This window comes from Osmerus eperlanus, chromosome 17 (genome assembly GCF_963692335.1).
Source record: "Osmerus eperlanus chromosome 17, fOsmEpe2.1, whole genome shotgun sequence".
Taxonomy (NCBI): Eukaryota; Metazoa; Chordata; class Actinopteri; order Osmeriformes; family Osmeridae; genus Osmerus; species Osmerus eperlanus.
This window is the reverse complement of record NC_085034.1, coordinates 3,460,099-3,479,651: the sequence shown is the minus strand read 5'-3', so window position 1 is coordinate 3,479,651 and position 19,553 is coordinate 3,460,099. Positions and strand designations below refer to the sequence as shown.

Sequence of the window (19,553 nt, the reverse complement as noted above, 5' to 3'; positions counted from 1 at the left end):
GCTTAGAGGTGAAATGCTCCAGGGTTTACAGTTTTTCTCAATTGTTTACACACAAATACTGGTACTTGAGACACAATGACCACAACATGTAACTCATGCACCAACCCCATGAACCAATTGTGCTAAACTACAAGCACAATTCCTGCTTTACACTCAAATTGCAGTTCTAACACACACTTTTTTCAAAACACTACACACAATTCTCTGCATTTGGCACAATTTTCATGAAGAAAATCTTTTGTTTTCATAAAGAACACTGCCATTCAAATACGCACACTGACTCATCGCATGGACAAACACCTGTCACACAGTTTTACAATTAGCAATCAGAGCTTTAGAATAAAAGGGCAACAGGTGACCTTTTCTGTTTTTGAGCAATGGATGCCAACATTGGAAACAGAGGCAGAGGAGTGAGAGTAAGAGGAGGAGGACAGGGAGGACGAGGATGAGGAAGGCCAAGGACCATAATCTCTGATGAGATCCAAGCCGCTTTGGTTGACCATGTAGTCAACCATGGTCTAACAATGAGGGAGGCTGGGCAAAGAGTACAGCCAAATTTGAGCAGGTACACTGTAGCATCCATCATCGGGACTTTCCGAAATGAGAATAGGTAAGAAATCTACTCTCACTACAAAATTGCAGTAGGCCTACTGCATATCAATACAGTACTCAATGAGTACAGTAGTAAAGTATTGCCTGTGGACAGTTCTGTAGGACTGTAAAAATAAAGTATGTTTCAAGTATTTGGAAAATGTATTCCTACTTTGTATTCCTACACAGTATTTACAGTATTTTACTATATGTTTGGCAGAACTGAAAGATTACCAACACAAGGTGGTCGGGAACATCTTCTGTCTCCTGAACAGGAAACTGAAATCATGAACATGGTCCTAGAAAATAACGCCATAACATTACGGCAAATACAAAGAAAAATTATAATAATGTAACTGTATACACTATACAGTAAATTATTCTGTTGTTTTGTATGTAAACCACTGTATGTGCAACTGTGTGTTGGTTGGGATGTACACTGTGTACATATATGTAAAATATATTTGTTACCGTGTATTTCTGTGTTCTGAGTATAAAAACAATATTCTCAAATATTTTACAACACACTTATGTATGTACTGTCTGTAGTAAATGTAACACTGAACAAAAAAAGGCCTAAATCACTATGATGATAGTGTTTTACATTGAGCACATCAGTGTTCAAATGGTTCTTATAAATGTCGATTCATATGATGGGTTGTGTGTGTCATTTGAAGACAAAATACCATTTTGAGAAGAAATAACATTGTTTTGAATGTAAAGTTAAATTTTGCAGGAGAAGTGAGGGTTTTTTCCCATTGTGTGTGTGTGTGATTTGTGTGTAGAGTTCTGAGAGTATGAGGTATGCATTCAGAAAATGTGTGTAACCAATCGAGAAAAACTGTAATCTACATGTCTGTTTTAACTTCCATTGAAGTGGAGACAGCTGGATTGTGTGAAATGTGCCCGGGGTATTTTGAGCCCAGTTCCCAACCTTCCAACCCTCCTCCCTTCCTGGTTTCCATCAGCAGCAAACTGTCCTTGCTCATCCCTCTCCATTATGTCACTTCCTGCCTGTAGAACCACCAGACAGACACACAGTAGCCCTTTTGGAACTAACCCCTCTATCAACACGCTGGTAGAAAGGAAATTAAACACTCCCTCTCTCCCTCTTTTTCTTTTAATCTCTCTCTCTCTCTCTCTCTCTCTCTCTCTCTCTCTCTCTCTCTCTCTCTCTCTCTCTCTCTCTCTCTCTCTCTCTCTCTCTCTCTCTCTCTGCCTCTCTCTGTCTCTCTCCTACTCCAGTCCCATCTGCTGTGTCCAACCTAAGACTAGACAACAATGGAAGCCAGGACAGTTTGGTGTCATCCTGGGAGCGACCTCAAGGTGACCTGGATGGGGTTGTGGTCACCCTGACTTCTGAGGGGTCAACCCCTCAGGAGAGAACCCTCCCCCTGGAAACCACAGAGATCATCTTTGACCACCTGACTGCAGGACGGGCCTATCAGATCTCTGTTACTACGATGAGTGGAGAGCTGACAAGCCAATCGAAGGCCACAGCTCGAACAGGTAACACAAGGCTTCTGAACTCTGGTGCAGATGTCCTCATACCCTGGCTCAGATCTAACAACACAGACTATTTTCAGCAACTAAATATCCCAGATTTATAATAGCCTATTTGACAGATAAGAAGTTATAAAAACAGGAATGGCAAAGCATTAACAACATCTCAATATTAAGAAAGACTTGATTGAAAAGGAATTCCTTGCACTATTGTCTCATATTATCTGAGTAGAAGAGCTTGCGTGAGGGCTGCGATGGTAGGAGAGAAGCTGTAAATGAGATGCTCTCCACTCTGAAGTGAAAAAGAAGCACTGATGAGCTGCTGGTACTCCTCATCTAGATGACTATTCTGCCGTGTCATTAAACCCCTTCGAGGACCTCAGTGATGTCCAGCACACTGAGGGATTAAGAGGAGAATAATCAAGAGGTCTGGAGTTGATCATTAGCCTTTCCAGCAGGGCAGAACAATTGAAGAGAACCATGAAGTGCTTGTTTAATGTTGCGTACTTCAACATTCTCCTTCCCTCTGTGAGATGTTCTCCAGGATATCATGATTGTTTATATATCCGTCTCCTAAGTGGTTACTGATCCAGTCAGATAGTACTGTATGTGTTCAAACAGGGCTCTTGTCTCGAATAGCTTCCTCACCGCTCTTTTTTCGTCAGTCCCCGGCAAGGTGTCTCAGCTGGCTCTGGAGGGTGATGGGGAATCCAACAGCCTCAAGCTGACATGGGCTCCCCCCACTGGTGACTGGGAGAACTACAGCGTGCTGCTCTACAATGGGACACAGCTTCTGGTTAATAAAACGCTGAAGAAGGAAGCGCTGGAGGACAGCTTCTCTGGACTGCTTCTGCTTCCTGGGCGGCTGTACAGGGCAGAGGTCAGAGTGGAGAGTGGTGCTCTGGGCCCCGAGGAGGCCTGCTATGGGGGAATAGGTAAGCTGTCCTCTGGCCTAGGATCTGTCTTCTTCCTGGAAGGGCATGAATTAATTCTACAAGCATTTGAGCATTGAATCAGACCCTGTATTTGTGTTCAACACCTAAACACATGGACCACATCTATCATTTTACTTTGTAAGCATTTATTTCACCCCTCTCTCATCTCTCTCTCTCATCTTTCAATCTCCCCATCTGTCTGTCTCCTTTCTTCTGCTCAGACCCTCGACCAATAGCAGAGCTCCATATCCGTCACGCAGACGAGACTTCCCTGAGTGCCCTGTGGAGCCACGCCCCTTCCTCGGAACGCGACGGCTACCTCGTGGCACTTCGCCACGGCAACGTCACGGTCAACGCGCGCGAGCTGGAGCGCCACATGAGGGAGTGCACGTTCAACGTGCTCACGCCGGGACGACTGTACACAGTTACCGTGACGACCATCAGTGGGAAGCTGAACTGTTCTGTTTCGGTGGACGGGAGGACAGGTGAGTCAGCCGTCTGTCTGTCTGTCTAGACACATGTCTGGGTTCTTGCACACAAGTTATTTTGTTTTTCTCCTATTGATGTCCTGTGTGCATGTGTGTGTGTGTGTGTGTGTGCAGTGCCAATGGAGGTGCGCGGCGTGCGTCTGAGCAGCCACGGAGTCAACAGCCTGTTGGCCTCATGGGAGAGGCCCTCCGGCGACCTGGATTCTTACCGCCTGCTCCTGTTCTCCAACAACCAGCTTGTCCAGAACCAGTCTGTCCCGGCCAACACCAGCTCTCTGCAGCTCCTTTCCCTGACCCCCGGTGCCCTCTACAGGCTGGAGGTCTACACTGTCAGCGGCCCGCTGGCCTCTCAGCGCGCTGTGGTTGAGGGACGCACAGGTTAGATGCTTGTGTGATCACTAACTTTCTGAGATGATCCTGGATAGTAGTGGTTGAATACCCCCAGCTGTTGCTAAGCTCAGCCATCAGACCACAAGCAAAGGAAACAACCATTAGGATTTAGCTTTGAACCACCTTTACTACATAACCTTGTAAAACCTGTTCTGGCCCGTGATCGGTGGTCATGACCTTTTGTGCAAGAAAGTTCAAATGACAGGTCTGAAGACAATACAACATAGGTCAACGCCTCCAAAATCAATGGCTAGATAAGATCTGTCATGCAAAATAATATAAATATTGTGTTCGAGGCAGCATGAAAATGTTAGGAATGTTCTGGAAGTTCTGTGTGTCGAAAACAAAGCTGTCAAGCTCCTGGTTCAAAGACTTCCTGTTTCAAGGCTATTGTGTTCCCACAGAAAGTTCTGGCTATTTTCATCCACACACTTCCCCTCGCATAATTAACTCTCCGGTGTGTGTGTGTGTTGTGTGGGTGTCCACACGTGTGTGTGTTTGTGGGATTGTATGTTGTGTGTATGTCTGCCTATGTGCTTGTGTGTGTGTGTGTGTGTGTGTGTGTCTTGCAGTCCCAGCAGCAGTGGGTGAGGTAACGGTCAGTAACAGTGGGCGGTCAGACCTCCTACAGGTGTCCTGGATTCCAGCAGAGGGCGCTGTGGACAGCTACCTGGTGCAGCTAAGGGACCGGGACAGGACCGTACACACGCGCGTGGTCTCCAAGGCCAGCCCCCCAGAGTGTGTCTTCAACTCCCTCACTCCAGGCCGACTCTACACCATCTCCATAGCAACCCGCAGTGGCAGTCTGGAAAACAACACCTTGGTGCATGCCAGAACACGTGGGTGATAAACACGCAGGCACACACACACACACACACACACACACACACACCCAAACAGGAGTTTTTGACCTATTTAGTGACCCAGCTACATCTTCTCTCTTTTCCCTCCCCAGAACCAGCCAGTGTCCAGAACCCCACGGCGATCCACTCGGCCCGGGACGACTTCTTGAAGGTGTACTGGCGCCATGCGGGCGGCGACCTGGACCGCTACCAGGTGACCATCCAGTACAACCACACGGTGTTGCAGGAACAGAACGTGTCTCGCTCCCAGAACGAGTGTGTGTTCAGCGGGCTGGTCCCGGGCAGGCTCTACACTGTGTCCATCAGCACTTGGAGCGGCCAGTACCTGAACGGCGTTGCCACGGACGGACGGACCTGTGAGTACAGCACAGTACACTTCTGTAGGACAGAGCAGAGTACAGCAGAGCACCACATCTGCGTCTTCATGGAGGGAGTAGAACAAGTGACTTAGGATCTAAAAGATGACAATATTTTGCTGACAGTAAACCTTTGGGAACATGTTCTATTGTGTGTTGTGCTTTGTAGTCCCTGCTGCCGTGGGTAACTTGACGCTAGGGCACGGAGACACGAGCGAGCTGTCTGTGGCGTGGAGCCCCGCCCCTGGCGACGTGGACCACTACGAAGTGCAGGTGCTCTTCAACGACACGCGTGTATATCCCTCCGTAACCCTGGGCAACGCCGCGCGGGGCCACCGCCTGTCCTCACTCACCCCTGGACGTCTCTACAAGATCGTGGTGTCCACCTTCAGCGGACCGTACCAACGGCCCCAGTTCATAGAGGGGAGAACAGGTCAGTGGACCGTACCACGGAGAACAGGAAACACACCTCCAGACACTCTACTGCTCCAAAAATGATTTGTGTTTCATGAGGTTGACATCACAATGCCTTCTGATGGATGTGTATGTTGATTGCATTAACGTGGACGTGGTGATGAAGTGGGTGTTAGACTATGACCTCCAGTGCCTGCCTCTCTCTCCTTGTTCAGTGCCCAGTGCGGTGAGGAACCTCCTGGTCACCCCTGCAAGGCAGAGCGGGAGTCTGGCTGTGTCCTGGACCCTCGGGGAGGGAGACCTGGACATGTACACTGTCTCGCTGTCCCAGGGTGCACAGCTCCTGGAGACACGCCCCGTCCCCAAACATGTGACCCAGCTGGACTTTCTGAACCTCCTCCCTGGACAGATTTACAACATTGCCATCCAATCGCTAAGCGGCAAACTGACCAATGAAAACAGGGCCACTGGCAGGACAGGTGAGGGGGCACGCAGAGTCACTCACACACACCCATACACACATTTACATACAAACACACACTCACACACACACAACACACACACAGTAGACTGGATTGTGACAGTGTATCCTTCTCCAGTCCCAGCTACAGTGACAGCTCTACAGGCAGACAGTGACCACACCACACACAGCCTCACCGTTACCTGGGAAACCCCTGTGGGCGTGTACGACAGATACAGGATCCAGCTACTGGAGGAGGCTGGCACGCTCCTGGCCAACACCTCCATGCCTGCAGGCACCACCAGGCACCTGTTTGACAAGCTCACCCCAGGGAAATGGTACCATGTCCGGGTTCAGTCGCTGAGCGCTGGGGTCTACAGCCTGGAGGCCATCGCAGAGGGACAGACACGTAAATACACCTGCCTTAGTTGACAAACACACAAATGCCTAAATTGACTGGACTCACCTGGGTTATACTTGACAACAGTACCTGGAAGTGTTCGTGTGTTCATCTGCAGAGTCCTCAATGTAAATATAGAGTGGATGTAGAGTCTCTTTCTTTCAACTGCTCCCCACTCCCCCCCTCCCACCCCCTCTCTCCCCTCCCGCCCCCCCCCCTCCCCCCCCCCCCCTCTCCCCCCTTCCCCCCTCCCCTCCCTCCTCCCCCCCACAGGTCCAGCAGCAGTGAGCGGCCTGGCCGTCCTGTCCTCCAACTCCTCCTCCCTGAGTTTCTCCTGGAGCCCGTCTGACGGCTACGTGGACGGCTACGACGTCTCGCTCAGCGGCCTGGACGGAGCTCCCAGGGGCCGCAGCAGCCTGGGGGCGTGGGCTCGCCACTGCGCCTTCACGGGATTGGTCCCCGGGACGCTGTACAAGATGGCAGTGGTGAGCAGGAGCAGAGAGATGAGCAGCGACTCCTCGATCCTGGCCAGAACTGGTGAGACACACACACAGAGATCCACACATCCGCCTACACGCACACACACACACGCACACACACACAGAGATCCACACATCCGCCTACACGCACGCACACACGCACACACACACAGAGATCCACACATCCACCTACACACACACACACGCACACACACACAGATCCACACATTCACCTACACGCACACACACACGCACACACACACAGATCCACACATTCACCTACACACACACACACACATACACACACAGATGGACACAACACGTACTGTCACACACGTACACTTTACACACACGCATTTACTCCACACACACCTTCATCGATACACTTTGGTCATACATACTGAAATAATCTAATAGACCAACAAGTGGAAGGCCATCAGGGCTTACCTCATTTCCCTTGTCTCTGTGTATCAGTCTGGACAAAGTCATCAGTCTGTTTAATCAAATGTGAACACAAGCTTAATAGATGTTCTACTCCCATCATTAATCATCAGTCAGAGAAGCAGACAGAAGCTGTACTCATAACTCAATCTAGAAGCTGATGAGTCATGGACGTCTTTCTGTTTGTCTCTCACGCTGTCAACAGTTTGTCAGTTCATAGGCGACTAGCTACAATCTAAATGCTAATGAATAAAGTCTGTGAGTCATTGACTTTTATTTGTTTATTGAGATGAGTGGCGATGTCTCTTCCTCCGTCTCTCTCTCTTTCGCTCGTTCTCATCGTTTGGGGTCTTTTGACTGAGAGCAGCAAGGAGAGAGAATGAGACTGAGACTGGGCAGATATGGACTGAGCATCTATCCTTCTACTCTCCCTAACCATTAGACCTGTCCTCTCCCTCTCTCTGTTTCTCTCCCTCTCTCATCTCTCTCTCTCTCTGGCTCTCTTTCTATCTCATTCTCTATCTCTCTCTCTCTCTGGCTCTCTTTCTATCTCATTCTCTATATCTCTCTCTCTCTCCGGCTCTCTCCTCCCCCAGTTCCAGCCCCAGTGTCGTCCCTCCGGGTGCACAGTGGGGGCCGTACGGACCGCCTGTCTGTGAGCTGGGCGCCTGGTGAGGGGGGGTGCAGCAGCTTCCAGGTCATTCTCCTCAGCCCTGGGGGCGCCACTCTGGGAGGACAAACTCTGGGAGTGGAGACGAGGGGCCACATCTTCGCAGGACTAGTGCCTGGCCGCCTGTACCATGCTGAGGTCATTACCCACAGTGGCGAGCTCACCAGCACAGCCTCGGCAAAGGGACGAACAGGTTAGTGTGCTGTAAATCACACACACATGCTGTCAATGCACATACACAGGCATCACAAGCATCTGTTTATCTCTATTCTCTCCCAATCGCTCCCTCTAACTCCCGCATAAACAGAACCGAAAGCCTTTATTCCCCTCACGTCCTAACATTCCTCTGCGTATACCTGCCACAGCTCCAGAGCCCCCCACCCAGGTGTCCGTCAAAGACGGCCCAGCCAATGACACGATGGAGCTCTCCTGGAGTGGTCCCGCCTCCGGGGACCATGACACCTTTGACCTGCAATGGACTCCTCACGACCAGCTGTCAATCACAGCCTCTCAGCCAACCACTCGCCTGCTGAGCTGGATGTTCCCCGGTCGACTGTACAACTTCACAATATTCACAGTCAGCGGGAAAGGGGAGGATGGAGGACCTGTCACTAGGAGCCAGCCAATCCAGAGGAGCCTCAGAACCAGTAGGTAGAGCCTCCAGAAACAGAGGTCTAAGGTCATAACTGGTGTGGTGTTCTGCCGTATTAGTGTGTAGTTGCAGATATTGACCAATAGAAGGCAGCATTTTGCAGATAGTGTGTGTATGTGTGTTAAGGTCTGTCAGGGTTTGAAGTGGTCTAATGAAGGTTCTGCTGAGCATGTTTCTCTCTATGGAATTACAGGTTGAGCTGAGGTCAAATAGAATGGAAAATTGAGGTCCTGACAAGATTGAGAGAGGGAGAGAGAGGGAGAGAGAGAGAGAGAGAGAGAGAGAGAGAGAGAGAGAGAGAGAGCGAGAGAGAGGGGAGAGAGAGTGAGGGAGAGAGAAAGGGGATGAGAGACTCTTGGCCTAATTCAAGCGTACCCCGACCTCGTTGTTGCTATCTTATCTTCTTCCAATTCCTTCACATTTTTATGATAGTGGGATACACACATATCCGGCCACACACACACAACATAAATAAGCTAGAGGTTCATCCCATAATATTCCATTTGTTTCTAATTCAACATGTGTAACTTAATTCTAGACTGACAGACTCATTTGAAACCCTCTAGGATAACAAAGTAAAATGTGTTAAGTCTGCACTCCCAACCTCAGACTAGCACAGTCTCACAATACTCAGTGTCCTATATGTCTGTATACAGAGAGACATGTTGGTGGCCGCCTGGTTCATGGTTTATTCATCGTGGATTTACTGAGCGGGCTTTGGGGCTGCAGAGAAGAGGACAGGGAGTAAAAGAAGGAGAGAGGAAGAGAGGAGCGAGAGATGATAGGAAGAAGAGATGAGCGAGAGATGATAGGAAGAAGAGAGGAGAGATAGCGTCCTCTCAGGCTTTCAATAGCCCGTGGCCCAGTTTCTACTCCAGAACTCAAAGAGTGCTCCACTTGGTCCAAACGAACCATGTTTTCAGGCCACACCAGAACCAAGACCATCTGTTGCAGGGCTTCTCATGCTAGGAAAGGAAGACAGTGAATGCTTGAGTTCTTGATGAACAAGAACTCACGCAAAACTCCTGGCCTTACCTATGGAACATGTGGAGCTTCTCAACCTAAGGTTCTCAGCAGAGCCTAAGGTCTAGACCTGAGCTGTTAGAGGCAATTCTGTTCTGACAAGGCTCCTTTGTTCCAGACCAATCTTCACCTGGCTCTGTAAAGCCAGCCCCTCATATAGGAGTGTCATGTGATCCCAGTGCAGATGTCATGCCACAGTGGTGTGTGTCAGACTGGTGAGGCATTAGACCCTGCCTCAGTCACGGATGGCAACCATGTCAAATCAGATCAACCACAGGCAGTTGACAAGACCCGAGGGACTTTGTTCTCCTGATTGAACATCATGGAGAGCCGGAGCGCTCTACAGACTGGGCTCGGCTTCCTTCTTTTCGAAGAAGCTCTCCCTTTGTCTGGTGAATATTCATACACCACAACAATCCACACTTGAGCGATGTGAAGGAGGTGGTGTCTGGTGGAGAGACAGGCTCGTCAGGGGGTATTGTGGCCGTCTGGGAGGCGAAGGGGAGCCAGGACGGAGGCAGCGGAGCGGGGGGTGTGTCTGCGGCGCCGGCTGAATTGATCTGATTGGAGGATTGATGGCGAGGAGCTTTAGCGTGCGGCAGCTGTAATCAATGAGGCTATTACCAAACGGCAGAGTGTGAATCTGTGGAGACGGAGCTACCGTAGCGACTCTCGGCTTTCGTCAGTCACACTTACCGTGAGACTTGAGTCATCACTGCCGACACACACACACAAGCACATCCACACAGACACTTAAGTCATTTCTACAGGCACGCACACACGCACACACACACACATACACAACGCACACAGACTTACTCTATGCATCTTAAATCCCTTGCTCTCTCTCTCATATGCATACAGGACACATAAACAGTAGAGTAGAGTATCTATCAAACACTCTATATGTCTCTCTCATACACACGCACACACACACACTCTCACACACAAACACACACACACACACATAATATGCAGATCCACATAATGATAGGGTGCCTGCCGGCTCAGAGTTAGTTCTGTGCTGTGAGAGAGCACATCTCCTCTAGATTGCTGTCTGCTTGTACTCTTGGACATCTGTCATCTCTACAAAATCTGACACCATGCTTATCTCCTCAGCAAGGTAGAAATAGGATATTAGCCTATAATGCGATGGCATATATTATCTTCTATCATCCTTCCAAGGTTTCCTTGGTCATACACAGTCTTTGTGACCCTCCACATTGTGTGTGTGTGTGTGTGTGTGTGTGAGAGAGACAGAGAGAGGTTCTGTGTTTAAGGCTGTTGTTTGTTTTGAAGGACAAAGGGATGTTGTGATCAGTCCTAGTTTATCTTCCAAGGCAAAAGTTGTCAGATTGTGTAGGGATGCCGTCTGTAAGTGTAGGATTATTGTTTTATTTCATACCTTAGGTCTGACTGTCCTTGAGTTCGAGATACAAAGCACATACTGTACCCTTGCTGGCTGGTTAGAGTGATTGTGCATAATTGTGTGTCTATGTGTGTGTGTATAAGTGTGTGTGTGTCTGCATCCATCCATGCATGTGTGTATAGGTGTGCGCATGTGTGTGTGTAGGTGTGTGTGTGTGTGTGTGTGTGTGCAGGTGCGTGTGTCAGAGGGGCGAGAGGGGGTCAGATGGCTGAGGGGGTCAGATGGCTGAGCGGTTAGGGAATCGGGCTACCAATCAGAAGGTTGCCGGTTCGATTACCGGCAGTGAAAAATTATGTTGTGTCCTTGGGCAAGGCACTTCACCCTACTTGCCTCGGGGAATGGCCCTGTACTCACTGTAAGTCGCTCTGGATAAGAGCGTCTGCTAAATGACTAAATGTAAAAGATGACTAAATGTGTGTGCGTGTGTGCAGGTGCGTGTGTGCAGGTGTGCCCCTTGCCCTCCTTAATCAGCAGCTGGCTGGCTGTGAGTCACAGCAGAGGCAGACAGACAGACTGATGATGTCACTGCTCAAAGGTCAACGACTACATCAAAAGCCTTCATTAGAATCTACTCTACAATGTCACCTATTTTGCTCTCTACCTGTCTGTCTCTCCTCCTCTCCATATCATCATGTTAGACCTGTATCTGACAGAGAGAGCAGGTGGCCAATTATACACTCTGTTTCTGAACTACAGTTTAGAATGAGAAGTAATGAGAGTGTCTTCTGTGCATGTGTCACTGAGGGCATGCATGTCTGTGTGTGTGTGTGTGTGCCTGCGAGGGGCTATACATGGCCAGTGAATAGGTCCCTAGTGTGAGGGATTAATGAATGAAAGTGAATGGCTTTTGGCAGTATGTATCTCTATCTATCTTCTGAGAGAGACGTCTTTGTACTGCTGCCTTGTACAGTCAGACCATATTATGCACACACAATACACTGCATTAACCAGCGGGGATACATACACACATACACACACACTCATTGTCATTCAAATGGAACTTAGAAATGGGAAGCTGTGGATAATGAGAGTACAGAGCTACTGTGTAAATTGGCCAAATACGTTTGTTCTCTTGGGATGAAGATTATATCTTTCTGATTGAACATGTAAAGCCATACGAGCCATACAAGGACATTAAGTAATCCAGTAAAAAAGTTTAATGAAGTTAAAGCAATCCATCAACTCTGTCTCAGAGATGCTGTCCCTCTCTCTTCCTATTTGGGATCCATCCCTGAGTTCCACCTGGTGGTTCCTGACGTTCTCTGTGTTCTCCGCAGACCCGTCCAGTGTGAGGAACATGCACTGCTTCCCCATCAGCTCCTCCTCCATTTCCTGTACCTGGGCTCTGCCCCTTGCCGACTACGATGCCTTTGAGGTCATGTGCCGTCGCCAGGACAGCGGCGAGCTGGTGTCCGGCCTGCGTCTAGCCGGGGACAGCAGCGTGCTGGTCCTGGATAGGCTGGATCCCTCCCGCCGCTACGATGTCATTGTGATGACCGCTTCCGCTGGCCTCACCAGCCAACCAGCCCACGCCAGTGTGGTCACCATGATCGACCGTGAGTACCATGTCACCTAACACTGAACCTCCATCATACTCTCAATGTTGCACCCAGAAACACAAGTCAGGTTATTTTATTTATAATGTCTATCAATACCCGCCATGCCACCACCTTTCCACTCATCTTATCCTCTCTGTACCCCCCCTCCACACACACACACACACACACCCAACATGCATATCCAAGACTCCAGTACTTTGCCTGTTAGAGCGGTTGCTGAGTCGTGACCCTCCCAGCTCCCTGGCTGACACGTCCTCTCCTAGATCACCATGTCTCAACAGTCAGCTAATCTCCAGGCACTTCATCAGCAGAGGAAGCATCCCATGAACCAGGCTGGCCTTCCCCTCCCCAGAACAGGGACCACTCAATGAGCCGTGAAGCTCTGAGGAATATCCCAACCTTGGCTCACAGCTAGCGTCAGTGTTTGTCTTCTTTATAGAGTCCCGTCATTCGATTGAATGTAAGGGTAATGGTCTTTCAAAGCTCAGGTAATTCTCAAGCTCGCTCATAATACTTGAATGAAGCTTTAAGGTAGCTTAACTACGTTAGTTTATCAAAGCAGTTGTCATGCAGAAAGATGAAAGAAATCATGTCTTGTCCTTTTATGTGTGATAAAAAGATCTAATCTCTGTGATATCTAGTCCTCTGATCAAGGACATCGGGACACCTCATGTTGGTATGGTTCTTTCTGTCTGTTGTTGTGAGGAACTGAAGATGTGGAGCTGAAACTAAGCTGGTGTTTAGTCATGAGACTGCTCCACCGTCGAACCTTTTTATTTTATTAGATAAGATGGCCTGCAGCCCTCCTCTGTTGCTTTGCATTCCAGTTCTGTCAAAATGATTTATCATTTCAACAGCAAATAGGTAAAGGAAGGGAAGGAGAAAGAGAGAGAGAGAGAGAGAGAGAGAGAGAGAGGACATCGCAATAATAAAAGTTTTGTTTGTCCATATTCGATCATTTTGGCTCGCGTGAACTTCGACTTCTTGGAATGAAAAAACGACTAAAAAATAGAAAGCTATTATTTTACAGGAACAGCAACAGATTAAGTGTAACGTCTAAGAAGAGGGAAAGATGAACAAAGGCCCCAAAAGAGACACAGAGAAGTGGAGCAAGAGAGCGAGAAAGAGCACGGGAATAAAGATGGCGTCTTCAGATGTGCGCTCTCAGGCTGGCAGGGCTGGGGCGTTTGCATTAGTTGAAATCAGCTCTGGCAGCTTGGACGTGGTCAGCTCAGCTGGCATCATCTCCTGTCCCACAGAGCCAAAGAGCCGCCCGGCCGACCTGCTAAGTGCCCCCGCCCCCTCTATACCCCTGCGTCACATGGCGAGTGCAGCCAGCCAACAGCCATCAGAGGCTGGTCCTAAAGCAGACGGATGAAGGCAGGTCTGACGGACGGTCGAGCCTGTCTGATGACTGGGAGCACTACTGGCTCTATCACCTCGGCTGGTTGGCTGATCAAGCCCTGTGATATCATCCCATGGATGTAGGAGAAGCGTAGTGAGAGTAGGGGTGGGTAGGGCTTTCTTGTTAGCAAGTGCTAATTGTCTCAACTCTGCTACCTCAGAGACACGCAGACACATACACAGACACACACGTACACAAACAGGCTGCACATGTACACGCTCTTGGAGCCTGTAGAGTCCCTCACACTTAAATAAAGACATCCTCAAATAGCTCAGGCCACCTGGGAAAGAGTGTCGAAGAGAGGGAGCGAGGAAGCGAAGGAGGTGACGAAAGGAGGGAGAGAAAAAGAGATTTACAGGAACAGGCAACAATCAGGGCACTCAAATCCTGTGGTTGATTTCTCCCTGGGGAAGTGGGGGAGAAATGCCAGGGATTTGGAGTGAAGGATGGATGGAGGGACGGGAGGGAGAGAGAGAAAGAGAGAGGGAGGGAGGGAGGGAGGGAGGGAGGGAGAAACGACAGACTCGTCAGAAGAAACATAATTAGATCAGTGGTGATGGAGGCCATATTAACTAATAAATCCTCCTCCTGTCTGTCCTGATCGGATGATGTTGCGCCGCACAGCACTCTCTTTTCCTTCTCAGTGATTGGACAGCTTTACGAGGCTCATCATCATGGCCGTTTTTATTTGTCTGCTAACAACACAGAGAGCTGCTCAAACACATCTGTCTCTGTCAGGACTCTAGATCCATGGATAAGCAGGTTAGCTGTGTCCCTAAGTACCCAGAAAATCCCAAATGTCCCCCCAGTCCATGGCCCCTAAACACCCACCCCTGGCCCTGAGCCCCCAGCCTCCAGTCCCTGAGCCCCAGCCTCTCAGCTGTGAGGCCTCTCAAAATTGGAGGCTGCAGGGTTTCCGGTGACTTCCACAGCACCCCAGACCTCAGGGTTCCCCTGTCCTCCATCACATCTGTTCCATCCAGCTCCTCCACCTTGCCGGTTGGAAGGTTTGACCAACAATTTGACCATTGACCTGTCTCTTCTCAGGCCCTCCGGTCCCGCCCCCCAACCTGCGGGTCAGTGAGCGCTTGTCAAGGGTCACAGCGTCCTCTATCTCCTTCTGGTTCAACTGCAGCTGGTTCAGTGATGCCAACGGAGCCGTCAAGTTCTTCTCTGTCATCGTGGCTGAATCTGATGGTACACATAGATACCATCAGTCACTGCTAATAAGGAGATAAGCCTACCATTTCATGACTCCATTTTCGATCCACATAACTTTATTAACCCTGTCTATTCTTAACAGACAATGAATTGCTCCAGCCTGAGAAGCTTCATCCCCTACCTTCCTACCTGGACTACAGACACAACTCCTCCATCAGGGCCTACCAGACAGGCTACTTTCCTAGCCGCTGTACCCAGGACTCAGACTTCGCTGGTGGGCAGGTGTTTGAGATCAACCTGGGGTCTGGTGGGAAGTGGTTGGGAGGGGCCTGCGACTCAGAGGATTTAGACCGCTATTACGATCTGGACCACAGCCATTATGATGACCTCAACCCCTTCTGTGACGGGCCACTTAAATCCAAGACTTCCTACAGGTAAACTACCCTCAGAATACTGAGACCCCACATATCTGATTTCAGCCAACCCGTTGACTATATATTGCACATCAACCGTTAATGTTTACGTGTTTGTATTTGTGGATGCTTGTGTACACTTATGTGTACGTGTATGTGTGTGTGTGTGTGTGTGTGTGTGTGTGTGTGTGTGTGTGTGTGTGTGTATGTCTTCAGACTCAGTATGCGAGCATTTACCCAGCTGTTTGATGACGATCAGGGAGAGTTTCTTCATCCTCTCTACACAGACACATACCTCTCTCTGCCCCTCCGGACACACGCAGGTGAGGCCACACACACACATACGCACACACTCATTCCACACTCCCTTACACAACACAAGTTTACTCACACACACTCTCCCTCACGGACACACACTCACTTACACACGCACCCTGATGACTTTCATCGATTTAGCAATGAAAGCTAAGCTTCCTATTGGAGAATAAAGTGTTTTAATCTGCAGCTCTTGAGGGAGCGGTTCCTCTGTTGTCTGAGAGCTTCTATGATGCATTAAAAGCACTAACTACGGAGCGTAAATAGTTCCAGTCCTTCAGTCCTCCAGTCCTCCTGGGCCCCTGGGCCCCTGGCCTCAACCAGGCCCAACCTCGGTGGACACTCAGGTTCTGCCTCCATGGTTCAGCCTGGAGGCTGGTCTCTTTATCCTGGCTAGGGTCCCACACCTGTTCACATGCAAGGGGTAGTTTTCTGGTCAACTCGAAAGGCTCCAGCTCATGTTACTGCTGTGCTGGATAGAGTAGAGGTAAATATGAATGTGCTGTTGTCCTCTTCTCCAGAGCCCATGGGAGGAGTCATCGAGGGCATCAGTGCTGGCATGTTCCTCATTGGTATTATGGTGGCTGTCATCTCCCTCCTGGTCTACAGACAGAGGCTACGCAAAGTGTGAGTGGAGCACACACACGCACTAACACACGCACACACACACACGCACACACACACACACACGACTACCCCCCCACCGGATAATCCCTTTACCATTTTCTCCCTCATGGTTGGGGTATGAGGGAGAACGGGTATTTGATTAGGTTGTATTTTCTACAAAGGGAAAGGAAGGGTATCTGGACCTGTGAATTAGCTGATTAATAATTGGTTTCCTCAGTTGCGATGTACTAATACCATATCATCTTATTAGTCATCGTTTACTCTGCATCATTGCCTGGTGGAGTCATTTCCTGTCCACGAAACATGTGGCAATGAGCCTCATGGTTCATGTTTTGTTCTAATACTGTTTATGTGTGTATGCTTGTGTGTGTGTGTGTGTGTGTGTGTGTGTGTGTGTGTGTATCAGCAGGGCAGTACAGGACAGCCCAGTGGTCAGAATGAACATGTGGAAGGAGGTTCCCAACTCTGGAATGTACGTTGGTGTCAGAAGGTAAGTTTTTATTCGCAACCCACACTCTTTACCCGTCAATGTGATCCTGAAGGAATAGATTCTCGTGATCCCTGAGGTCAGAGGATGGTATTGTACTTCAATACCAGAGTTGTAGTAGTAGATGATGGGCAGGGCAGAGGGACTGTAGGGGAAATGTAGTTTAGTAATAAGGCAACGACCATCCTCTAAATGTTTCTTGCTCTCTCCCTTTCGCTCTTTTTCTCTTCCTCTGCTCTTTCTTCCAGCAATCGTCGCATCTCCAGGTGAGTGTCCCTTATGTTGATGAGATTTTGTCTCATTAATTAGTCTCATTAAAAGTGATACTTTGACTTGGCTTTGAAAGGTCGGTCTGTAGTGGGCTGACCAAGCTTTCTGTGTGTGTGTGTGTGTGTGTGTGTGTGTGTGTGTGCATATGTATCCCCTCTCCTCTCAGTCCAATCAAAGCTGCCCACTTTGAGTCTCATCTCTCCAAACTCCAGGCTGACTCCAATTACCTGCTGTCTGAGGAGTTTGAGGTAAACACAGACCACCAATCAATTAATCAATTAATCTACCCACCAATCCCTCAGTCAACCACCAGCCAGTTGTTAACTCACATCTCAGTAGAGAGTTAACACATGGTGATCATATTGACCTGCTGTGACCTTTGACAGGACCTGAAGGATGTGGGGAGGAACCAGGCTCTGGAGGCAGCCAGACTCCCTGAGAACAGGGGCAAGAACCGTTACAACAACATCCTGCCCTGTGAGTCGAGAGGTGGAGGGAGATGGAGGGAAAGATAGAGGGAAAGACTGCAGAGTTAGTGGAAAGGATCATTATCAATGATAATTATTGGATAGGTTTAGTCACATCAGCATTGAGAAGAGTGCAAGGACACAGAGGAGTGTGTCAATGGTCCTGAACTACATTTACATTTACATTTAGTCATTTAGCAGACGCTCTTATCCAGAGCGACTTACAGTAAGTACAGGGACATTCCCTCGAGGCAAGTAGGGTGAAGTGCCTTGCCCAAGGACACAACGTCATTTGGCACGGCTGGGAATCGAACTGGCAACCTTCAGATTACTAGCCCGACTCCCTCACCGCTCAGCCACCTGACTCCAACTGCTGAGAGAGAGAGAGAGAGAGAGAGAGAGAGAGAGAGAGAGAGAGCTGCTGCCGTCCAGCTGCTGCAGCACGCGGTCCAGAACCACGAAGGTGCCGGTACGGCCCACCCCAGCACTGAGAGATGGAGGGAGGAGGACGAGAGACATGATGGGAAAGGAGAGGGAGGGAGAGAGAGAGAGAGAGAGAGAGAGAGAGAGAGAGAGAGAGAGAGAGAGAGAGAGAGAGAGAGAGAGAGAGAGAGAGAGAGAGAGAGAGAGAGAGAGAACATCATTGATCTTTTTGACTGTAACTCTTGTTCTTCTATCCTACATCATTTTCTCTAATGTTGCTCAGGCACATTAATTTAATTGGTCTGGAATGATTTGGCTTGTTGAACGTTTCAAACAAAACTCTCCTTTTTTTGCTGTGCAGAATAACAAACTAGATAGACTGGTAGCAAAATGAATGTGTTTTGGATGTAGACATTACTTTGAGTGAGTTATCTATTGAACCATATACTGTTTTGCAGTTCAGCATAGAGACAACAGCGTTATTTTTGTCAGTTTGAGTCACGACACCTCCTTCTATACCTCCAGATAGCAGCGACTGACTCAGTTTGACAACAAAGTTAGCACAAAGCTGGTGTTGATGGAATACTTCACATCACAGACTTGCACAATTTGTTAGATCATGAATAGGATTAGAACAAAGCCACAAAAGGTTTGGCTCTGGTCTCTTTTTGGTCTCTCCTCCGCGACACAGGGATTGTACTTCTTGTCTTTCCACAGCATGGCATGTGGTGCTAACGTTTTCTCCTGTCTTCTCTTCTGTGTTCTAGATGATTCCACCAGGGTCAAACTTTCTTTCTTGGAGGACGACCCCTCCTCTGACTATGTCAATGCCAGCTATATACCTGTAAGACATCCCCTGGTCACTACACACCTTTACAGCACTTAAAGCTGCATACTGGAGCAGTAACAACACTGTTTAAAGACCTATTGGTCAGAGAATGAAATCCAACTAGTAGTTGGGAACTGTTCAACTGGACACAATGTTCTGAGCCAATCAGAGTTCATGCAGAAAGCAAGAGAGTAATCAGGAAATGGATCGTGGAATGGGGGAGGGGGGGACTAATGGACTCCCCTTCAGCGCTACCACGAAACACACACACACACACCCCATCACAGCAGGCAATGTGTGTCCATCAGGCAGTAATTGGGCTGAGTGAGAGATGGAGTCTGGGGGGCCCACCAGGGGAGTGTTACATACCGTATTTCTCACTTGTGTGTGTGTGTGTGTGTGTGTGTGAAGTGAGGGGGGGGGGGGTTAGATCTCTGCCTGTGTGTGTTAGAGTGGTGTCAGGTGAGTCATACAGTAAAGCACACACACACCCTCTCAAGCAG

The 19,553-nt window shown here is 49.0% G+C and overlaps 1 protein-coding gene across 1 annotated transcript in view; it reads left to right on the top strand.

Moving 5' to 3' along the window:
- The window catches only part of ptprb (protein tyrosine phosphatase receptor type b), a 30,104-nt gene that overhangs the window by 3,984 nt on the left and 6,567 nt on the right, over nt 1–19,553 (top strand). Inside the window, exons 4-25 of the mRNA XM_062483436.1 lie at nt 1,837–2,100; nt 2,760–3,029; nt 3,251–3,514; nt 3,632–3,895; nt 4,480–4,746; nt 4,863–5,126; nt 5,296–5,559; nt 5,756–6,019; nt 6,140–6,409; nt 6,674–6,937; nt 7,917–8,183; nt 8,356–8,637; nt 12,372–12,650; nt 15,106–15,255; nt 15,362–15,653; nt 15,849–15,955; nt 16,469–16,574; nt 16,984–17,064; nt 17,310–17,327; nt 17,498–17,579; nt 17,718–17,808; nt 18,989–19,065. Of these exons, the coding sequence (XP_062339420.1) occupies nt 1,837–2,100; nt 2,760–3,029; nt 3,251–3,514; nt 3,632–3,895; nt 4,480–4,746; nt 4,863–5,126; nt 5,296–5,559; nt 5,756–6,019; nt 6,140–6,409; nt 6,674–6,937; nt 7,917–8,183; nt 8,356–8,637; nt 12,372–12,650; nt 15,106–15,255; nt 15,362–15,653; nt 15,849–15,955; nt 16,469–16,574; nt 16,984–17,064; nt 17,310–17,327; nt 17,498–17,579; nt 17,718–17,808; nt 18,989–19,065 (4,487 nt within the window). The remainder of the gene's footprint in view (nt 1–1,836; nt 2,101–2,759; nt 3,030–3,250; nt 3,515–3,631; nt 3,896–4,479; nt 4,747–4,862; nt 5,127–5,295; nt 5,560–5,755; nt 6,020–6,139; nt 6,410–6,673; nt 6,938–7,916; nt 8,184–8,355; nt 8,638–12,371; nt 12,651–15,105; nt 15,256–15,361; nt 15,654–15,848; nt 15,956–16,468; nt 16,575–16,983; nt 17,065–17,309; nt 17,328–17,497; nt 17,580–17,717; nt 17,809–18,988; nt 19,066–19,553) is intronic.